General features: G+C 45.5%; 1 protein-coding gene across 5 annotated transcripts in view; it reads right to left on the bottom strand.

Moving 5' to 3' along the window:
* The window catches only part of LOC137652693 (E3 ubiquitin-protein ligase RNF19B-like), a 305,828-nt gene that overhangs the window by 219,217 nt on the left and 65,234 nt on the right, over window positions 1-21,377 (bottom strand). For all 5 annotated transcript variants that reach the window (XM_068386125.1, XM_068386099.1, XM_068386105.1 and 2 more), the window contains exon 2: window positions 18,841-19,085. In XM_068386125.1, coding sequence (XP_068242226.1) covers window positions 18,841-19,060 — 220 coding nt within the window. In that variant the 5' untranslated portion in view covers window positions 19,061-19,085. The remainder of the gene's footprint in view (window positions 1-18,840; window positions 19,086-21,377) is intronic.

Below are 21,377 nucleotides of genomic sequence, written 5' to 3'. Positions count from 1 at the left end.
AATGGCTGCCAAGCGAGGACAAAGACAGAGACGTCTGTCCATTGTCCGAGCCAAAAGTGAAGTGAAGCAGTTCACCGGTGTGAGGGGGGGAGGGGTAGCTAGCTACCACTCCCTTACCCCCCTGCTAACTAGCGCGGGGGTAATACACCCTCGTTAAATTCTAATGGCTCGCCATTTCAGCTACGCCGAAAGGTAAACCCAATGTAAATAGCGTGGTTTGTATTTCGGTTACGGAAAAAATTAAATTTTAGATATTTTTATACCTAGAAATCTTAATAAAAATGTCTTAGGGGATTCTTGTGCTGTGTGGTCTAAAAGAACTTTCCTGTTAAAGTCTAGAACAGGGAATCCAATTACTATTATTATTACTAGCTAAGCTACAACGTCAGTTGGAAAAGCTGGATTCTATAAACCCAAAGGGTCCAACAGGGAACAATAGCCCAGTAAGGAAATTAAATAAGGAAATAAATACAGTAAACTACTGTATATGAGAAGCAATGACCAATTCAAATAAATTTTAAGAACAATAACATTGAAACAGATCTTTCATATATAAACTATAATAAGAGACTTATGGCAGCCTATTCAACATAAAAAACATTTTCTGCAAGTTTAAACTTTTGAAGATCTACCGATTCAACTACACGATTAGGAAGTTCATTCCACATCTTGGTCACAGCTGGAACAAAACTTCTAGAATACTCTGTAGTATTGAGCCTCATGATGGAGAAGGCCCAATTATTAGAATCAACTGCATACCTAGTAATACGAACAGGATGGTACTGTCCGGGAAGATCCGAATGTAAAGGATGGTAAGCATTATGAAAAAACTTATGCAACATGCATAACGAACTAATTGAACAACGGTGCCAGAGATTAATTATTAATCTCTGGCACCGTTGTTCAATTTTTTATTCCTGATCTAGATATTAATCATTAATATCTAGATCAGGAATAAAAAATTTAATAGACCCTAGTTCCTGTCCAATATATTAAGATAAAAAACAGCTGCTAAAGACAAGATGAGTGAACAATACACAAACCTTGTAAAATGAAAGAATTAAAACACTTCAGTATAGATTGATCACCGAAAATCTAACAACTTTCTCAATAAGCCAATTTTTTTGTGCAACAGACCTAATGTGTTTCACCACATTAATTTAATATTGATAATTGCACCTAAAAGCCTAAAAGTCAAACAGAATTGAAGAAATATTTGCAATGCTGATATCCGGATGTTGAGGAGCGACTGTCCTTGACCTACTTACAATCATACTTTGAGTTTTGTTAGGATTCAACTTCATACCCCATAATTTGCACCATGCACTAATTTTAGCTAAATCTCTATTAAGGGATTCACCAACCCCAGATCTACATTCAGGGGATGGAATTGATGCAAAGAGAGTAGCATCATCTGCATATGTAACAAGCTTGTTTGCTAGGCCAAACCACATGTCATGTGTATATAGTATGAAAAGTAACGGGGCCAAGAACACTACCCTGTGGAACACCGGATATCACATTCCAATACTCACTATGGTGCCCATCAACAACAACTCTTTGAGATCTATTACTTAAAAAATCAATAATAATGCTAAGAAATGACCCACCCACTCCCAACTGTTTGAGTTTGAAAACAAGGGCCTCATGATTAACACGGTCAAAGGCAGCACTAAAATCAAGGCCATTCATACAAACTTCCTGACCATAAGCAAGGGATTTCTGTACAGAATTGGAGATTGTAAGAAGGGCATCACATGCTCCAAGGCTTTTACGAACACCAAATTGCAAACTAGGGAATAGATGATTACCTTCAGCAAACCTATTAAGAAGACGTTCAAAAACTTTAGATAACATGGGAGTTATGGAAATTGGGCAGTAATCAGTGGGACTTGAGCTACCACAAACACATTTACATAGAGGAGTAACATTACCAATTCTCCAACAAGTGCTAAAAGCTCCTCTTCTTGCTAACTTGCGCAAAATAACAGATAACTTTGGAGCTAAGAAATCTGCTGTCTTTATAAAAAACAAAGGAAAAATACCATTTGGGTCTACACCTCGTTAAGCATCAAGGTCCATCAACAGGGCTTTAAATTCACGAGATAGAAAAGCTAAACTAGTTAGTTTAGCCTCAGGAAAACAGGAATGAGGAAGTTCAAGTTTTTCATTACTCTGTTTACTGTCAAAAACATCAGCCAAAAGGGTTGCCTTTTCCTTTGGACAGTGAGTGACTGAGCCATCTGGTTTAAGTAAAGGAGGAACTGTTGCATCAACACCAAAGAGCGCAGATTTAAGGGTAGACCACCATTTATGTTCTTGAGTTGTACCAGAAAGGGTTTCTTTTATGGTTAAATTGTATTCCTTTTCAGTTGAGGCATAAACTCTCTTAGCAAAAGCTCGAAGCTGAGTATAGTTATTCCAGGTCAAATCTGATCTGTTACCCTTCCAAAGATGATAGGCCTCCAGCTTCTCCAAATAAGCACGTCTACAATCATCATTGAACCATGGTTTGTCCTTCACTCAGTACCTTAGCACACCAGAAGAGATACGCCTATCAATTATGTTGACTAGATTCTTATTCAAAGGGACAACAGGATCTACACTACTATATAATTGTGACCAATTCAAGCAAAAAATATCATGCAAAATCCCATTCCAATCTGTTTGGGATTTCATATAAATTTTACAAGAGTATGATACATCAGGGACAGGCTGCTCAGTCTTCACTACTAATGAAATCAAGGCATGATCAGATGTCCCAACTGGAGAACCAACCTTACTAGTTATAACGCCAGGGGAGTCAGTGTATATGAGGTTCAAGCAATTACCAGACCTGTGAGTACCTTCATTTATGATTTGCTCACAGCCTGATTCAGAGGCAAAGTCTAAAGCTCTTACGCCATGGCGATCGGAAGGAGAGATAGTACTTAACCACGCCCTATGGTGAGCATTAATATCACCAACAAAGACAAAAGAAGCCCTTCTATTATTTTCTTGTATCTTAGCCATAATGGTAAGAAGGCAATCGAAGATAGAATCATCCATGTCTGGATTCCGGTAGATCGAACACAAATAAAAGTCGTTATGCCTGCCACAAACTTTTATTACCTGAATCTCATGACATCCAAGTTGATAGCAGGACTTGCAAGAAGCAGGGTACTCAGTCCTAATATACACCGCTATTCCCCTGGCCCTAGGGATGGCATCACGTTTCAACATTATTGGCTTCTGAAAACCAGTTATAAGGAGCTCAGATGAGTGCCTCATATTAGAAACCAAAGTTTCTGAGCACAAAAGAATATCATACTGTCTGGACGCAACTGTAAGGTCTTGAATATTTGCATGAAGACCACGAATGTTGCAATACAGAAGACGACATTGACGAAATCTAGGACGTACAGGTCCCGGATTTCGCTCAATGTCTCCAGACAGCATAAGAATTAATAGAAATAAAAAAGAGACATCATACTTCAAAACTAGATTAACAAGAACTATAACAAAAACAATATGTACAGAATTATAAATAAAGTGATAGATGAAACCCATAGACTATAGTAAAAAGTTGGAAAAACTGGTCAACATGGAGGAGCCGATACACCATGCAAGGCTAAATACCCTCCCGGATAGCCACTTCAACTGAAGGGAGGACAGTAACGATGGGTTTGAGAAGAAAAAGAATTAGAAAAGGAAAAGACGACCTCTTGATAAACCACCAGGAATCCATGGCCCTTCTATTAAGCCTGTCCAACACACCATTTCAAAAAAACAAGAGGAAAAAAAAAATAAGATGGAAAAGTGTGCCTGAGTGTACCCTCAAGCAAGAGAACTCTAACCCAAGACAGTGGAAGACCATGGTACAGAGGCAACAATGGTTTAATTTTGGAGTGTCCTTCTCCTAGAAGAGCTGCTTTCCATAGCTAAAGAGTCTTTTCTAACCTTACCAAGAGGAAAGTACACTGAACAATTGCAGTACAGTAATTAACCCCTTGGGTGAAGAAGTGTTTAGTATCTTATTGTTGTCAGGTGTATGAGAAAAGACGAGAATATGTAAAGAATAGGCCAGACTATTCTGTGTATGTGTAGGCAAAGAAAAAATAAACCGTAACCAGAGAGAGGGATCCAATGCATTACTGTCTGGCCAGTCAAAGGATCCAATAACTCTCTAGTGGTAGTATCTCAACGGGCGGCTGGTGATAAATCTCTAGTGGTAGTATCTCAACGGGCGGCTGGAGTTTTACTTTTAAAACTCTTGATGACAATTGTCACGCGTGTAGACATGATCACGCTCGTAGCGCTGATTGCGCGAACACTTCGCGAGACATGAGTCCGAAGACTCTCTGACATAATGGTCGAGGAGGAAAAAATGTGCTTTCTCCCTTGATGGTAAAAGTCCTTCTTGTACTAATGATAGCCTTAGCTGCCTCCTTCGAAAACCCTCCAGATCTAGGGAGTTCTTCGATAGATTGAAGGCAGTCAGACGTAGAGCTTGGAGGTTTAGATGGTTTCTTGCCAAGTGGGGTTGTTTGAGAAGATCTATTCTTAATGGCAGGCTTCTTGGAATGTCCACCATCCATTCCAGAACCTCTGTGAACCAACCTCTTGACGGCCAGAAGAGAACTACTAAAGTCAACTTGGTTCCCTCGTGAGACACAAACTTTGTAACATCTTGTAAAGTACTTTAAATGGTGGGAACGTGTACAATACCATGTTACGAGCTGCTTGACGCTCGGGGTCGCATTGTGCTTGATGATTCATGTAACGTCTCGATAGACGCTCGACGTCACATCTTACAGGACTTCCTGTTCCGCTGGAAGCTCGACGTCCTGTTAGGTGGATGTACGACGTCACGTCTGTTTGTTTGACTCCTTGCTAGGGAGTTGTAAAGATGTTCGTCATCAAGAACATCTTGACTAGTAGGCTCACTACGCTTGGTGTCCAGGCGTAAAGTTACCTGACACTCAAGATCCAAGTCTGTTACTTTCTTGTATGCAGGCCGACAAACTAGCATGGGCAAAGAGAGCTTCTGTTGCAAATCTAGTAGTGTAATAAAAGTAGGGTCAAACTGTTGTGGTACAGGAGACGTCATGTCTACCACAAGCTCTCTTTCTACACCGTTTAAAAACATGCAGTGTCCAGAAGACGATAACCAGTTTGATGGTGGAGAAGGAGCATGAACTGAAGCCATGCTAGGCTCAGAAAACTGTCCTGCAACTGAGAGAGTTGGACGTTATTTGACAGTTGCTAATATCCTAAAAGGATGTTTGGTAGGAGGGTTTTTCTTCGGTAGAAAGAAAAAACGCTCTGAACTGTTCGAAAGACTACAACCAGAAGCTTGCGGTGTCAAGAAAAGACGCTGATTGACCGTGTCCATCTTCCTCTTTAGAAGTCTGGAAGTTGATGCCAGCCTCGTCTGGGAGCTGAGTCATCTGAAGACGACGAAAAAACTTTCACCTCACCTTTCCTATGATGAAGGTGAGAGACCTGTGAGACGTCAAAAGGTATGCTCGAGTAGGCGACTGCTCGGGAGCTAAAGCCTCTTGTTTCCTTTATCGTTTGATATTTCTTCTCTCCGGGAAAAGGGAGTTGGGAGAAGTTTCAAATCGACATTCCTTGGAAGAGGTCTAAGGATAAGAAACAATGATATGCCCTCACAGACGCACCCTCTATTTGAGAGGTGGTGCTTAGCCCGAAACAAAGAACTCAAAACTGGACAGCTTCCTCCTATGCACGAACCTTCCGGTAGCTTGAAGTTCGGATGGATGGGGAAGTAGAAGTAAGCATCCTGGAGATCTTAAGAGATCATCCAGTGGACCTTCTTTACTGCTGCAAGCATAGTCTTCAGGGTCTCCATAGAGAACTTTTGTCCTCTGAACGTAGCTCAAACAGTATGAGACTGACGTTGGACGTCACAGTTTATTTGACGTTCAACGTCACGAGCTTGTTGCTCGATGTTACGTTTAGCTTGACGCCCAACGTCACGTTCAGCTTGACACCCAATGCCACGCTTAGCTGCCTAGCGATCGTCGCCGCGCTTGAAAGATAAACGCTCGATGACACGCTTGGCCGTTTGATGTCTGGTATCAAGAGAAGCAGACACTCAATGGGATATAGAAGCCTTATCATGCTGTTCAACATTTAGCTTGCTGGTAGGCCGCCTGTGCGACAACGCGTCCTGATAAGAATCATGACGAACCATCGCTTTGCTAACAGCAGGCTGATAAGACTGCATAAAAGATGAGAGCCGCTGCTTCATGCTAGCAGCATAGTCCAATTAGGATCAACATTAGGTGACACCAGTGTAAAAACTTCGATCGCGAACTCACCTTCCTCATCGCTTACATAACGCTCCGCATTTCAGCAGACGGGAACCAGTCTGGCAGAAGCGGCAGTGCCTGTACCATAACACCAGACTCAGGAACAAGATCTGTATCAGTCTGAACTAAAGCTTTGCCAACTTCTGACATCCTGACAGGACGTACACAGCAAAAAAGGGACACTGCCTTCTCTCACAAAAGCCCTAATGCACTTCCTGCTGTTGCAGCTAAACGTGCTGCTGCACCAAACTCTGCAGTTAGGTTCTTTATGCTGCATTGAGGACGCGCTATTGCACTGCCCTATCAGCAATGTCTTTTTGACGTTGTTACTTTTCTCAGAATGATTTATTAATAATTTATTTTCATCATTTATTTAATTCCTCATTTCCTTTCCTCACTGAGCTATCTTTCCCTATTAGACCCCTTGGGCTTATAGCATCTTGCTTTTCCAACTAGGGTTGTAGCTTGGCTAGTAATAATAATAAAAATAATAAACAGAGACTCCTTCGACGTCTTCCTTAGCAAAAAAACTCTGAAGGCGGGACGAGGAGCAGCAGGTACAAAATAAAATGGAAACTCTTCAGAAAAAACTTTCATGAGTTTCTGAAAGTCACTCCCTTCCTCCTGCAAGTCTCTAATCTAGGTAGAGATGTTTTGTTTCCTAGAAGTCAACTCCTTAAGATCCTGAATTTTGACCTCAATGTTTTACAGGTTTAACTCTCGCTCTCCCACAAACACCAAGAATTAGTTCAAGCAGGCCTTGGTCTGAGAACATAATATCTTTCTAGCTAATATTTATTTATTAATATAGCGCCTGGCGTAACAATGTTCCAACGCTAGACGCTCATGGTAATGTAGACATCAAGTCCTACTGTTGGAGTTGCTTGGCGTTCAGCATCACGTGACTCTCGGAACAATACTATTCATGATTCAGACGCTCGCGATCTAGACGCTTGGCGCTATGCTTGACACGTGACGTTCAATTACTTGATGCTCGACGACACGCAACTGCTTGGCGTTCGGAGTTATGATTAACTGCTTGACACTCGACGTCAAGTTCAACTGCGTGAAGCTTGATGCCATGCAAACTCTTGATGCTCGGCGCCACGTGACTTTCAGAACAATAACGCTTGCGATTCACACGCTCGGAACTATGCCAATCGCATCAAGAACGGTAGATCATCGAACAAGAGAAACCAAGAAGTTGCACTAAGTTACAAACATCGAGTCAAACTCTTACAGCAGCGTTAATAGTTAGCCTTGCTGAACGCTCGATGACCAATGCTCTGTTGTTGTCGCGCTTAGCTTGGCGCGAGGCGTCACGCTCAGCCACCTGGCGAGCGCCATCATGCTCAGCTGCTTGGCACGCGCCATCAAGCTCAGCCGCCTGGTGCGCGCCATCACGTTCAGCTGCCTGGCGCTTGTCGAGCGCCTGAAAGGAAGACGCTCGCGCTTGACCACTTAATTTTAGAAAACACTTTTTCCTCGCCTCACCTACGGCGAGGGCAATCGTTCTGGGAATCATCATGGGAATCGTCAACAAAAACGCTCGAGGGAACTTCTGTTCAGGTCTTATGAGACTTTCGGCTCAAGACTAATGCCTCTTGCTTCCTTTCGCCGATCAACTTTACTTCTCCCATGGGTCCGGGAGCTTGAAAGAGGTCAAAGGCAAGGAAAACGACAGGTTAGAACAGAAGCACCCTCCACTGTATTGAATAAAATTCAATGCAATAATTTAGCACTAAAAATTTGCATTTTTTTAAACTCTTTGGCATAAAACCATAAGTAGACACGCCCGTAGAGGGAGATCTTACTATTCTGTCAAGGGCTTGAATGAGAATGCAATAGTCACTGAATCCTATATAAAATGTAATTATATATTTTATAAAAAATATTAAATGAATAGATATAGGAATTATATATCTATATATTTAAACCAACCCTTATTACTTAAGGGGTTCCAATAAAAGACGAAGTTACATTTAACAATTGGAACATTTATAAATATTATACGAAAAAATTTAGTATTCCAAAAACAAACAAGTAAACAACGATACAAAGAATCGTGAGACTATATCGATTGTCATGAATACTACGTCCGATCAAAAATTAACTGAACGCTAATTTTGTTTAATCTTTGTAAACAGATTAGCTAAAGAAAAAATACTAAAAGGACCAATAATTGTAAAATAACATATTCCTTTTATCTAATACAACTTGGAAACTTTAGTTTTAAAAGAAAAATGTACTTTTCATAAATATCGATACAAAGAGTAATTCTGTAACGATAGATTGAGGACTGTGTAGCATAAATAAAATGACAAATTCGTAGGTAATTTTTATTTTTCCAAACTATACAAACTTTAGCTATTTAATATGGGTAATTACTTTCGGCGTAGCTGAAATGAGGAGCCATTAGAATTTTAACGAGGGTTTACTACCCCACCAATAGTTAGCGGGGGGTAGGGAGGGTAGCTTCCTACCCACCCACCCCCCCACCCCCTCACACACACCTGTGCTGAGCTCACTTTGGTTAGAGGTAGGACTTCACGGGGGATAGGGCTGGCAGGCAAGTTTGATTAAATAACAAAGGTTTGTATAGTTAGGAAAAATACAAATTAACTACGAATTTGTCATTTGTTCGTAACTGACATACAAACCACACTATTTAATAGGGGTGACTCACCCATTAGGAAGGGTGGAAAGTCCCAGCCAGTACTGGCTTTTGGCTTTGCCCGGGGACTCAATATCTGAGTGTGTCAGTACTCAACAATAAGGAGTCGCTAAACCTCGCTAGCACCTAGCTATGCAAGGGCTGTGGCCTACGTAAGCTGTGTGTGAAGGTTTGAAGAGTGACTCGTCCTAGGAAGTTGACCTGAAGTCCTTTAGATGGAAACTTTAGGCTAGGACTCTCCCAATACCACCTTGTCAGGGTATGGGGACGTGACAGTATTAACTTAATACTAGGAACACAAGGAAACATGGTATACCTGAAGTGGTTTGAGGTCAGCTGTGCAGAGAACCCAGGATGCTGCTTTCCCCAAGAGAGGGGAGGATGAAGAAAAGAATAAGGGCCAGACATACCTTTTCATTCATGCAGACTAAGACTGGGTAACAATGCCCTAAACCCTCTGCTACTTGTCCATTAAGGAGCCTGAGGTTTAAACCAGCTGTTGTGCAGCCACCACAGGACCGATAGAGAATGTATCGAGTCTCCTGTGGGTCATGACTTGCAGGTAGTGGGCTGTGAAGGTGGTCTGACGCTTCCACACCCCTGCTTGTAGAACCTGCGTCACTGAGAAATTCTTTTTGAAAGCCAGGGACGTAGCTACGCCCCTGACATCATGTGCTCTAGGGCGACGTGACGGAGGAGGGTCAGGATTCAGGGATAGAAGGATTACCTTCCGAATCCATGCCGAGATGGTATTCTTGGTAACCCTCCTCTTCGGCTTCCCAGTGCTTACAAACAATGCCTGCACTTGGGGACGAACTGCAGCCGTTCTTTTAAGATATAGCCTCAGACTCCTTACTGGCCATAGTAGGAGATGGTCTGGGTCATCTGTTACAGAACGAAGACTCGAAACCTGGAAAGAGTCGAACCGTGGGTCCGGCACTCCCGGATTCTGAGTCTTGGCAACAAACTCAGGGACAAATCTGAATGCTTGGCCGAGGCCAAAGCTAGTAGGAACACCGTCTTCCAAGTTGGGTGGCGATCTGAAGCCTGGCGTAATGGTTCGTAGGGAAGTCTCTTTAGAGACCTGAAAACTCGAACCACGTTCCATGGAGGAGGTCTCACTTCCGACTGAGGGCAGGTAAGTTCATAACTTCATATGAGTAGGGAAAGTTCCAGCGAAGAAGAAATGTCCACTCCTTTGAGACTTAAGGCTGAGCGATAGCCTTTCACAGCCGAGACTGAAAGGCGCATTTCTTCTCGCAAATACACGAAGAACTCCGCTATTGCTGGAACAGTGGCATCGAGTGGAGAGATACCCCTTCCACGACACCAACCACAGAAAACTCTCAACTTTGCCTGGTAGACAGATACGGATTACCTTCGCAGGTGCCCAGACATCCTGTTTGCAACTTGTTGCGAAAATCCTCTCTCTGCGAGGAGACGCTGGATAGTCTCCAGGCGTGAAGTCATAGCGAAGCTACGGCTTTGTGAAAGATGTTGGCGTGTGGTTGTTTGAGTAGCTCATGTCGTGGAGGGAGTTCTCTCGGAAGTTCCGTTAGGAGTTGCAGAAGGTCCGGAAACCATTCCGCATGATGCCATAGCGGAGCTATTAGGGTCATCGAGAGATTGACCGATATTCTGGTCTTGTTGAGTACCCTCTCATCAGACAGAACGGGGGAAAGGCGTAAACATCGATGTTGTCCCACCGTTGTTGAAAGGCATCTTGCCAGAGTGCCTTGGGATCCGGGACTGGGGAGCAGTACAGCGGAAGCTTGAAGTTCAACGCTGTAGCGAACAGATCCACAGTCGGGGAACCCTACAAAGTCAGGACTTTGTTGGCTACTAGATGATCCAAAGACCACTCGGTACTCATTATCTGAGAATCTCTGCTCAGATTGTCGGCGAGCACATTCCTCTTGCCTGGAATGAAGAGAGCCAATAGTGGAATCGAATGGACTTCGGTCCATCTCAGTATCTCTACTGCGAGATGGGATAGCTGCTCTGAAAAGGTACCTCCCAGCTTGTTGATGGAAGCCACTACTGTGGTGTTGTCGCTCATCACCACCACAGTGACCAGCCAGGTATTGTTGGAACGGTTGAAAGGCCAGGAATACGGTCTTCATTTCTACCAGATTTATATGGAGGCACTTTTCTGATACTGACCACAGGCCTGAGGTCCTGTGGTGCAGAACGTGGACCCACCACCTTTTCTTTGAAGTGTCCGAAAACAGCATCAAATCCGGGGAAAGGACGAGAAGATCCACTCCCTTCCGTAGGTTCTCGTCTGTCACCCACCACTAAAGATCCGTCCGTTCCGCAGGACCAATCGGGATCATGACGTGCGGGGAATCGTGTCCTTGATTCCACCGAGACTTGAGTCGCCATTGCAGAGATCTCATTCTGAGGCGACCGTTGGGAACTAGACGGGCCAGGGATGAGAGGTGACCGAGGAGACGTAACCACGATTGGGCTGGGAGTTCTCCTCGTCTGAGGAAAGGACTCGCGACCCTCCTCAGCCTTTCTATCCTGTCGTCTGATGGGAAGGCTTTGTGGAGATTGGTGTCTATTATCATGCCTAGATATACCAGTCTTTGAGTAGGGAGCAGAGAAGACTTCTCGAGATTTACCAGGATCCCTAGATCTTGGCAAAGTCTCAGAAGTTCGTCTCTGTGTCGAAGAAGGGTTGACTCCGAGTCTGCTAGGATCTGCCAGTCGTCCAGATAACGGACGAGAGGGATGCCAATCCTGTGTGCCCACGATATCAGGGTGAACACTCTGGTGAAAAGCTGAGGTGCTGTGGAAAGACCGAAACACAGCACCTTGAACTGGTAGATCTTGTTATCTACGCAGAATCTTAAGTACTTCCTTGAAGACGGATGGACTGGGATCTGGAAGTACGCGTCCTTCAGATCCAGTGTACACATGATATCTTGAGGTCTCACTGCAAGTCTGACCGTGTCTGCCGTCTCCATGCTGAACAAGGTCTGCTTGACAAACCTGTTCAGAGCCGAGAGGTTGATGACTGGTCTCCAGCCTCCAGACGCCTTCTTTACAAGAAAGAGTCGACTGAAGAAGCCTGGGGACCCGTCGAGGACCTCTTGGAGAGCGCCCTTCTTCAACATGGTCTCGACTTCTGCCCGAAGGGCTTGCCCCCTTGCCGATCCCATAGCAAGGGAGCTCAACGACACTGGATCTGCTGTCACGGGAGGTAGAGATGTTATGAACGGGAAGCAATATCCTTGACTGATTACAGAAATCGTCCAGGAATCGGCCCCGAGTTGCTGCCACCTGCTTCCGCAACTTTGCAGGCATCCCCCTACTGGTGGACATGCAGGGGGACTGCCAATCCTAGCGTTTGCAGCCTCGACAACTCCCTCTAGGATTTTTCCCTCGCCTGGAGGACTTTTTGCCTTTCTTGTCTTTGACAGGAAAGGGCTTTGACACCACTGTCGCCGTTGCCGGTTTCGTCTTCTTGGTAGGACGTGGTTGCCTGCTCCACGTCCTTAGGCTCAAACAGATTTCTCCCCTCTGAGCCTGTTGATCTCGGTGTTGGGGACTTTCTGGTGGAACCTCTCAGACACCACATCTCGACGCTTCAAGTGGAACCTCTTCATCCGAACGTATCTACATCCGAATTTTCCAACATCTGAAGTAAAATTCGAGCAAATTTTTTACTCTACACCCGAATTTTATTTCGACACACGAAGTAAGCAATTTTCGTCGTACCGGTTGTATCCGAATTTTTCGACACGCGAAGTACAATTCAAACACGTTCCTACTCTACACCCGAATATTTTTTTCGACACCCGAAGTAAACAATACTCGTACGCGTAGTCGGTTCTCATAGCGCCTGAAGTGTTTTTTATTTCCGCCGATAGAAGGCAGCACTTCGACCTCGGAGGGACCCTCAGTTAGCGCGGCTTGGGTCAGTCCTCTGTTCTCGTCGGCTTCTTGCGGTTGTGCCCTGTGCGTTCTGCTATTAACTGTGTTTTAATCGTGATTTTTTACGTGCATCCTTTTACGGTAATTTACGTAAAGTATGGGTCCTAAAAGGCTTAGTTTTGCAAGTGGTAGTGGTAGTGGTGAGAAAAGGAAGAAGGAAATGCTTTCTTTAGACGTAAAGCAGGAAATTATTGAAAAACATGAGCGTGGCGTCCGCGTGAGTGAACTTGCTAAACAGTATGGCCGTAATATGTCGACGATCTCGACAATCCTTAAACAGAAGGAAGCTATTAAAGCAGTGAAACCTTCTAAGGGGATCACCATTATTTCAAAACGCCGTAGCCCTATCATAGAAGAGATGGAACGACTTCTGCTAGTGTGGAACAAGGACAGAGAGATTGTTGGCGATACCATCACCGAAACCGTCATCTGCAAGAAGGCGCACGCCATTTTTACGGACTTGAAGGAGGAGAGCTTTGGGGGTGATGCTGGGGAGAGTTCAACCGAACCTTCCTCAGACGATTTCAAGGCATCTCGTGGCCAGTTTGAGAAATTTAAGAAACGGTCCGGGATTCATTCAGTTGTTCGCCACGGAGAGGCTGCTAGTGCGGACACAAAGGCTGCAGCTGACTTTGTCAAGAACTTTGAAAGGATCGTGCTGGAAGAAGGCTGCGTAGAGCAGCAAGTGTTTAATTGTGATGAAACCGGGCTGTTTTGGAAGATGCCCAGTCGAACCTACATCACCGCCGAAGAGAAGAAATTGCCTAGGCATAAGCCAATGAAGGATCGGTTGACTCTTGCCCTATGTGCCAACGCTAGCGGGGACTTTAAAGTCAAGCCCTTACTGGTTTACCATTCTGAAAACCCTAGGGCCTTTAAGGCACACAACGTCGATAAGGACCAGCTTCATGTGTGGGTGCAGCGGAAGACGTAGAGGATATCGTCTCCCTTGGCAAGTCCATGGGTCTGGAGGTCGACGCAGATGACGTTACGGAACTCGTCGCTGAACATCACGACGAACTTACCACAGAGGAGCTCAAGGAACTTCATGCTATGTCTGAGCACATGAGTGATGACAAGGAAGGGATCGAGGAGGTAGAACATGTGTTAGGTTCGGCGCATATAAAAGAGGTGTTATGAAAATATCAAGACGTGGTCGACTTCATCGACAAATACCACCCAAAAAAATTGCAGGTTTGTCGTGTAGTTGCGCAGTTCGATGATGTTTGTCTAACTCACTTTCGAAACATTCTGAAAAGCCGTACCAAGCAACTATCTATCGATAATTTCTTTAAAAAAACTACGAAGCGAACTCGTGATGAAGAGGATGTAAGTGATTCAAAGAAAACGGCAAAGAGTGAAGCAGAAGAAAGTGAAACAAAGAAAACGGCAAAGAGTGAAGCGAAAGAAATTCAATCAATTTTAAGTGTAGAGAGTGAAAGTGATTAAAATTAATCATCAAAAAGAAAAAAAGAAAATGTAAAAAAAAATATAAAATATATAAAAAAAAAAAATATAAGTTAAGTTATGTTAAAGTTCACTTAGTGTAAGTTAGAATAAGTTACGGTAGTGTACGTTCATCGTAGTTAACCTCTCTACCTCCTCGCCGCCCGTCCGTCTCCTCTCTGCGTAGCAAGACCAACAACACCTGCGCTGGAGTTTCTAAGGTAAAGTGACGCTAAAAACCCGTTTCTTATTTATCATTTTTTGCTAATTCTTCTTTTTTACATGTCTATTATCTAATTTAGTGTGCATTATTCTCATGGGAAATTATGTGTAGTAGTTTATTAAGAAGTTATCATAGGTTTTTGGGCTCAACCACGGATTAATCCTATTTCAATGTATTCTTATGGGAAAATTCGTTTCGACATCCGAACATTTTCTATATCCTAAGTTGGCTCTGGAACGGATTAAATTCGTATGTAGATGTACCACTGTATTAGCCCACAAGTTCGAGACTTGGTGGGCTAGAAACTCGTTGGTACGAGTGCCTGAGAGTAGAAATGTCTCCATGGCCTTCCTGGTACTTTCCTTGGACAGGTCCTCGGATCATAGCAGGATGCCTAGAGACCCTAGCCACGAAGTTGCCTGCATGGCACACTTCGCTACCTTCTCCTGGCTGAGGACCTCCGTAGCCGAGAAAGCCACTTGCCGGGTGGAGAGTCTCTCAAGAGGGACTCCCTTGGTAAGCTCTTCCAAAGAATGGTGCAAAGGAAGAGCTAAACAAGTCTCCTCCATGATCTCGAAGTACCTCCTCTGATGGACTCGAGGAGCGGGAGAGGTTTGTTCCCGGCGCTGGACCGGCTGGTGGAAGCAAGCTCGGAGAGCTGGCTCTCAACCTTATCTCTGGCACTCTTAACCCCTTGGGACCAAGGCAAAGCCGCACTGACCCTAGAGGGTTTCTGAGTACCAAAGACTCGGTCCAGGACCGTGTCCTTGCCCTCACGAGGAGGAATTTCTGGGTCCGAGAACCCGTTGAGATTCCTCATAAGGGTCAGAACCTGCCAGAAAGTGTGTTCTGACTCCTGAAGCTCCCCTCCTGGAAGGCTGGCAGCGAAGTCTCCTGTCCCCAAAGGCTCTTCTCGGGGGGACTCGTGAACGTTCTCCGAGGGCTTGGCTGGCTCTGGTCTAATCCTCGAGGACGACTTCGGAACTGTCTTGGAGTCCTTCGACTCCCTCTTAGGAGGAATACAGGACTCCAGAAGTGATGGTGGGAGGCTCTTTTCCACCCCTACCCGAGAAGACTTCTCTGCACGAGGTGGGGTTTCCCTCATTGGTGCGATGGGGGAATGCCTCACCTCTTGGGACTCCCCCCAAGGACAGAAAATCCTCGTCCGAAGGGGAGGGAAAGTCTGGGGGGGAGGGGGCCTTCCTCAAAGACTTCCGAGGAGTCAACTTCGCCCTTGGAGAAGTTACCACGTCCACTCCTCCTCTCTTTCTCTTCAGGGGAGTCGAAACTGCCACTGATTTGTGTCCTAGTTCAGAGAGAACAGGCTTAAAAGCCTGTACGACCGCTCTGACGAGGGACCCAAACTAGGGCTATCGACTGACAGCTGTGCTGTCAGAAACTCCCTCTGGAGAGAAGGGGATCGTTCGATCCCTAGGAGGAGTTACCAAAGCAGGGTCGGCCTGAAAAGAAGGAGGCAAGATCCTGGACCTATCTGGAGTTCTCCCTCCCTCCGGCAAGCACGCTGTTCTGCGCTTGCCGAAGGGGGGGAGGATTGCGCTGGCGATTGCGTTGGCGATCGCGCTGGTGGTCGCGCTGGCACTCGAGCAATGGAGTTCCGCCTAAATCGCGCTCGGGCGATTGCTTGCTCGCGCGGGCGCACGTGGGCGCACGGGTGAGCGATGGCACGCGGGCGAGCGATGGCACACGGGCGAGCGCTGGCGAGGGCGCGCGTTGGCGCGTGGGCGAGCGATGGCGCGCATGTGAGGGCGCACATGGGCGAACGATGGCCCGCCGGTGAGGGCGTGTGTGGGAGCGTGGGCCAACGATGGCGCGCAGGGGCGCGTTCTGGTGATAAAGGCAAGCGCGCAGCAGGCTGAATAAGCACTCGCGCGCGTGGGCACACAAGATCATGCTGAGCCCGTGAGGGCGAAAAACGGTGGGCGCGTGCGCGCAAGGGAAATATCCCTTACGCGCGAGCGCGCACATCCTGAACAGCAACAGGTGGGCGCGCAGGGCGCGCGATGGCGCATAGGTGAAGGGAGGCGTGTTGGCGAGCGCCGACGAGCAAGGGAGGAGATTATCTTCCCCTTTGCACCCAGATCCGAAGATCGTGGGCACGCAGGAGAACATTGGCGCACAGGCAAGAGCTGGCGCGTAGGAGAATGCTGGCGCGCAGGCGATCGTGGGCGTGCATCAGGAAGAGGGCGCGCAGTGGGACGCTGGCGGGTAGGTGAGCGCTGACGCGCAGGTGAGCACTGGCGCGCAGGTGAGCACTGGCACGCAGGTGAGCATTGGCGCACAGGAGAGCGCTGGCGCACTCTAACAGGCTCTGGAACAGGACCGCGCCTGCACGCAATTGCGCGCTGGCGCGTAGGAGGTCGATGGCGCGCAAGGGATACCTGGCGCGTAAGGGACTTACTCTCCAGGAGAGAAAGTCCCTTGTGCCCCGAAGGAACCGATGCCCGCTTGAAGACAGGATTCGTGGGCGTCCACAGCGCATCAGCAGCCAGGAACAGCGACGACAGGTCAGCAGGTCTGGCGGGTGGAAGGTCGGTGCGTCCTTTGCAAGGACGACCTTCCACCAAAGGAGATCGTGAACGATCTGCAGAGGTCCAGGGATGTAGCTGGCAGGGTCGGTGATCGATGACGAGGTTCCTCTGCGGCGGACTGCGAAGATGACGAGCCGAAGAGGCGCCTCCTCACGCCCCTGTGGGGCGAAGGAAGTCCTCTACGGCGAAGAGGAAGGCGGGCTTCACACCTTATACGCCCTCTGGGGGCCGTGGGGTCAGCAAGCTGACCAGCAGTCCTCCGAAGAGGAGTCTCTGTCAGTGAACTCCCCCGAGGGGGAGAATCACCTGCAGGAGAGACCGTTGGACTTGGTTCCTCCCTCGAAGGATGTTCGGAGGGGGGAGCTAAGCCTTCAGCTACATCAGGAGCAGAGGTTTGACCCAACTCGTCAGAAGCCTCTGCCACAACAACGTCGACGATAGACAGAGGATCAACCTCTGCTAAAGTCGGCGACTGTTTGACAGCTGCTCCTAACTTGATCATGTCAAACAAGGCTTCCTTGGAGGGCGAACCCTGAAGCCCCAAGGAAGACCAAAGCTGTAACAAATCCTGGTTAGACACATTAGCATGAGAATCAATATCCTCCCCCGGGGGAGGAGGAGGAGCTGCCTTGCTATTGGAGGCAACTCCCTCTCCCAAACCCCAAGATCGGTCAACAGAACTGCGGCCTAAGCTACCACTCGACAGTTTCTCGGAAGAAACCGATCAAGAGGGAGCTTCGGAGGAGGTTTGGGGCACGGAAGAAGAAGCCTTGGGTTTTTCCCCTTTCAAAGAACTCTTCGAAGGAGAAATATCCCTTTTGGACTTCTTCTTCCGGCGCTGGGAAAACCTCTCCAACTGGGAGGTAGACCACTCCCTACACTCACCACATACATTATCTCTATCACACCGTTGGCCCCTACAGAAAGGACATAAGGTGTGAGGGTCCGTTTCGACCACCGACATATAAGTCCCACAAGGGCGGTCAGGTAAACCGGGACACTTCCGCATCACAGAAGCCAACTTCACACTCTGTCGAAGAAAAAGCACACAAAAGATCAGTTAAATGGCTGTCAGAAAAGGCGAGGGTGACAGCGGACACGTTCGTCTAGCACCCGAGCCGAAAGCAAAGTGAACTCAGCACAGGTGTGTGTGTGTGTGTGTGGGGGGGGGGGGGGGGTGTGGGGGGGGGGGTAGCAAGCTACCCTCCCTACCCCAGCTAACTAGCGGTGGGGTAGTAAACCCTCGTTAAAATTCTAATGGCTCGTCATTTCAGCTACGCCGAAAGTAATTATCCATATTAAATAGCGTGGTTTGTATTTCAGTTACGGAACAACTGAACGCTAGATAATCTTTAAAACAGATCGAAGATTATCCAAAGAAAGCATACCAAAAGGACAAAAATTTTCTTAAAATAACATCTTAAAATAACAATCATTTTATTTTATATAACTAAATACTTTGTATGTACCCTCAGCATACCCGCTTAAGCGGTTAAGCAAGGTTGCCACCTCGCAATTAAAGTCTAATGGCTACCTAAAGCTGTCGCTGAAAGATAATCAACACAAATAACTCCAGGTTTGTTAGTATGGGAACAAAAACGGTTTACTGTACATTGTGCAGGTTTCCTGTGATAGGGTATCAACTCTACAATGTAGCATAAACCAACCACAAAAACATTATGTACTCACGTGATGACGTAGGAGTTCTGACTCTCTTGGACCGAGTACGAATAGAGAAAGGAGAATTGAGCAATAAAGAGCGGAGTGACATCCGTGGAAAACCTGAAGATGAGTTACTCCCATTTCCACTTCCATTCCCTCCTCGTTCCACTGATGTGATGGAAGGATAGGTTCTTGTACGTACTCCACCACCCTGACATCCAGCTCCACCACCATGTGAATCAGTCATTTTCTTATAGGCTTACCACCTCCTCCTGTAAAGGTTAACAATTTGAATTGTTTAGGATTCTTATTATGATATAAACTACTGATTGAAGACATTAAGGTAAAACATATAATGGCTATACAGTGGAACCTCTACACACGAACGTATCTACATCCGAATTTTCCAACATCCAAAGTAAAATTCGAGCAATTTTTCGACTCTACACCCGAATTTTATTTCGATACACGAAGTAAGCAATTTTCGTCGTACCAGTTGTATCGGAATTTTTCGACACGCGAAGTACAATTCGAACACGTTCCTACTCTACACCCGAATTTTTTTTCGACACCCGAAGTAAACAATACCCGTGCACGTAGATGGTACTCATAGTGCCGGATGTATTTTTTATTTCCGCCGATAGAAGGCAGTATTTCTACCTTGGAGGGACCCTCAATTAGCGTGGCATGGGACATTCCTCTGTTCTCGTCGGCTTCGTGTGGTTGTGCCCTGTGCATTCTGCTATTAACTGTGTTTTAATCATGATTTTTTACGTTCATCCTTTTACGGTATTTTACGTAAATCATGGGTCCTAAAAGGCTTAGTTTCGCAAGTGGTAGTGGTAGGGTGAGAAAAGGAATAAGGAAATGCTTTCTTTAGAAGTAAAGCAAGGAATTATTGAAAATATATGTCGATGGATATGCTATAGTGATGCAATCATCCTTATAGTCAATAATGAATTGGTAACTGAATACCCATTGGAGAGAGAGAGAGAGAGAGAGAGAGAGAGAGAGAGAGAGAGAGAGAGAGAGAGAGAGAGAGAGAGAGAGAGAGAATAGCTGTAGATGGATGTGCTTTTGATACTATCATCCTTATAAACAAGCAATGTAAAAGAACTTACTACAGAGGAGCTCAAGGAACTCCATGCTATGTCTGAGCACATGAGTGATGACAAGGAAGGGATCGAGGAGGTAGAACATGTGTTAGGTTCGGCGCAAATAAAAGAGGTGTTAGGAAAATATCAAGACGTGGTTGACTTCATCGACAAATACCATCCAAAGAAATTGCAGGTTTGTCGTGTAGTTGCGCAGTTTGATGATGTTTCCCTAACTTATTTTCGAAACATTCTGAAAAGCTGTACCAAGCAACTTTCTATCGATAGCTTCTTTAAAAAAAACTACGAAAAGAACTCGTGATGAAGAGGAAGGAAGTGGTTCAAAGAAAACGGCAAAGAGTGAAGCGAAAGAAAGTGAAACAAAGAAAATGGCAAAGATTGAAGAGAAAAAAATTCAATCAATTTTAAGTGTAGAGTGAAAGTGATTAAAATTAATCATCAAAAAGAAAAAAAGAAAATGTAAAATAAAATATAAAATATAAAAATATAAAAAATAAATAAGCTAAGTTAGGTTAAAGTTCACTTAGTGTAAGTTAGAATAAGTTACGGTAGTGTACGTTTATCGTAGTTAACCTCTCTACCTCCTCGCCGCCCGTCCGTCTCCTATCTGCGTAGCAAGACCAACACCTGCGCTGGACTTTCTAAGGTAAAGTGACGCTAAAAACCCGTTTCTTATTTATTATTTCTTGATGATTATTCTTTTTTACATGTCTATTATCTAATTTAGAGTGAATATTGGCATGTGTAGTAATTTATTAAGGAGTTATCATAGGTTTTTGGGCTCAACCACGGATTAATCCTATTTCAATGTACAGTGGAACCTCTACACACGAACGTATCTACATCCGAATTTTCCAACATCCGAAGTAAAATTCGAGCAAATTTTTTACTCTACACCCGAATTTTATTTCGACACACGAAGTAGCAATTTTCGTCGTACCGGTTGTATCCGAATTTTTCGACACGCGAAGTACAATTCGAACACGTTCCTACTCCACACCCGAATTTTTTTTTCGACACCCGAAGTAAACAATACTCGTATGCGTAGTCGGTGCTCATAGCGCCTGATGTGTTTTTTATTTCCGCCAATAGAAGGCAGCACTTCAACCTCGGAGGGACCCTCAATTAGCGTGGCTTGGGTCAGTCCTCTGTTCTCGTTGGCTTTATGTGGTTGTGCCCTGTGCGTTCTGCTATTAATTGTGTTTTAATCATGATTTTTTACATTCATCCTTTTACGGTATTTTACGAAAATCATGGGTCCTAAAAGGCTTAGTTTCGCAAGTGGTAGTGGTAGTGGTGAGAAAAGGAATAAGGGAATGCTTTCTTTAGAAGTAAAGCAAGGAATTATTGAAAAGCATGAGCGTGGCGTCCGTATGAGTGAACTTGCAATAAGTTCCGCGCAAATAAAAGAGATGTTAGGAAAATATCAAGACGTGGTCGACTTCATCG

Source organism: Palaemon carinicauda, chromosome 1 (genome assembly GCF_036898095.1).
Source record: "Palaemon carinicauda isolate YSFRI2023 chromosome 1, ASM3689809v2, whole genome shotgun sequence".
NCBI classification, from domain to species: Eukaryota; Metazoa; Arthropoda; class Malacostraca; order Decapoda; family Palaemonidae; genus Palaemon; species Palaemon carinicauda.
The sequence above is the reverse complement of the archived record's forward strand: the minus strand, read 5'-3'. Positions and strand labels throughout refer to the sequence as shown.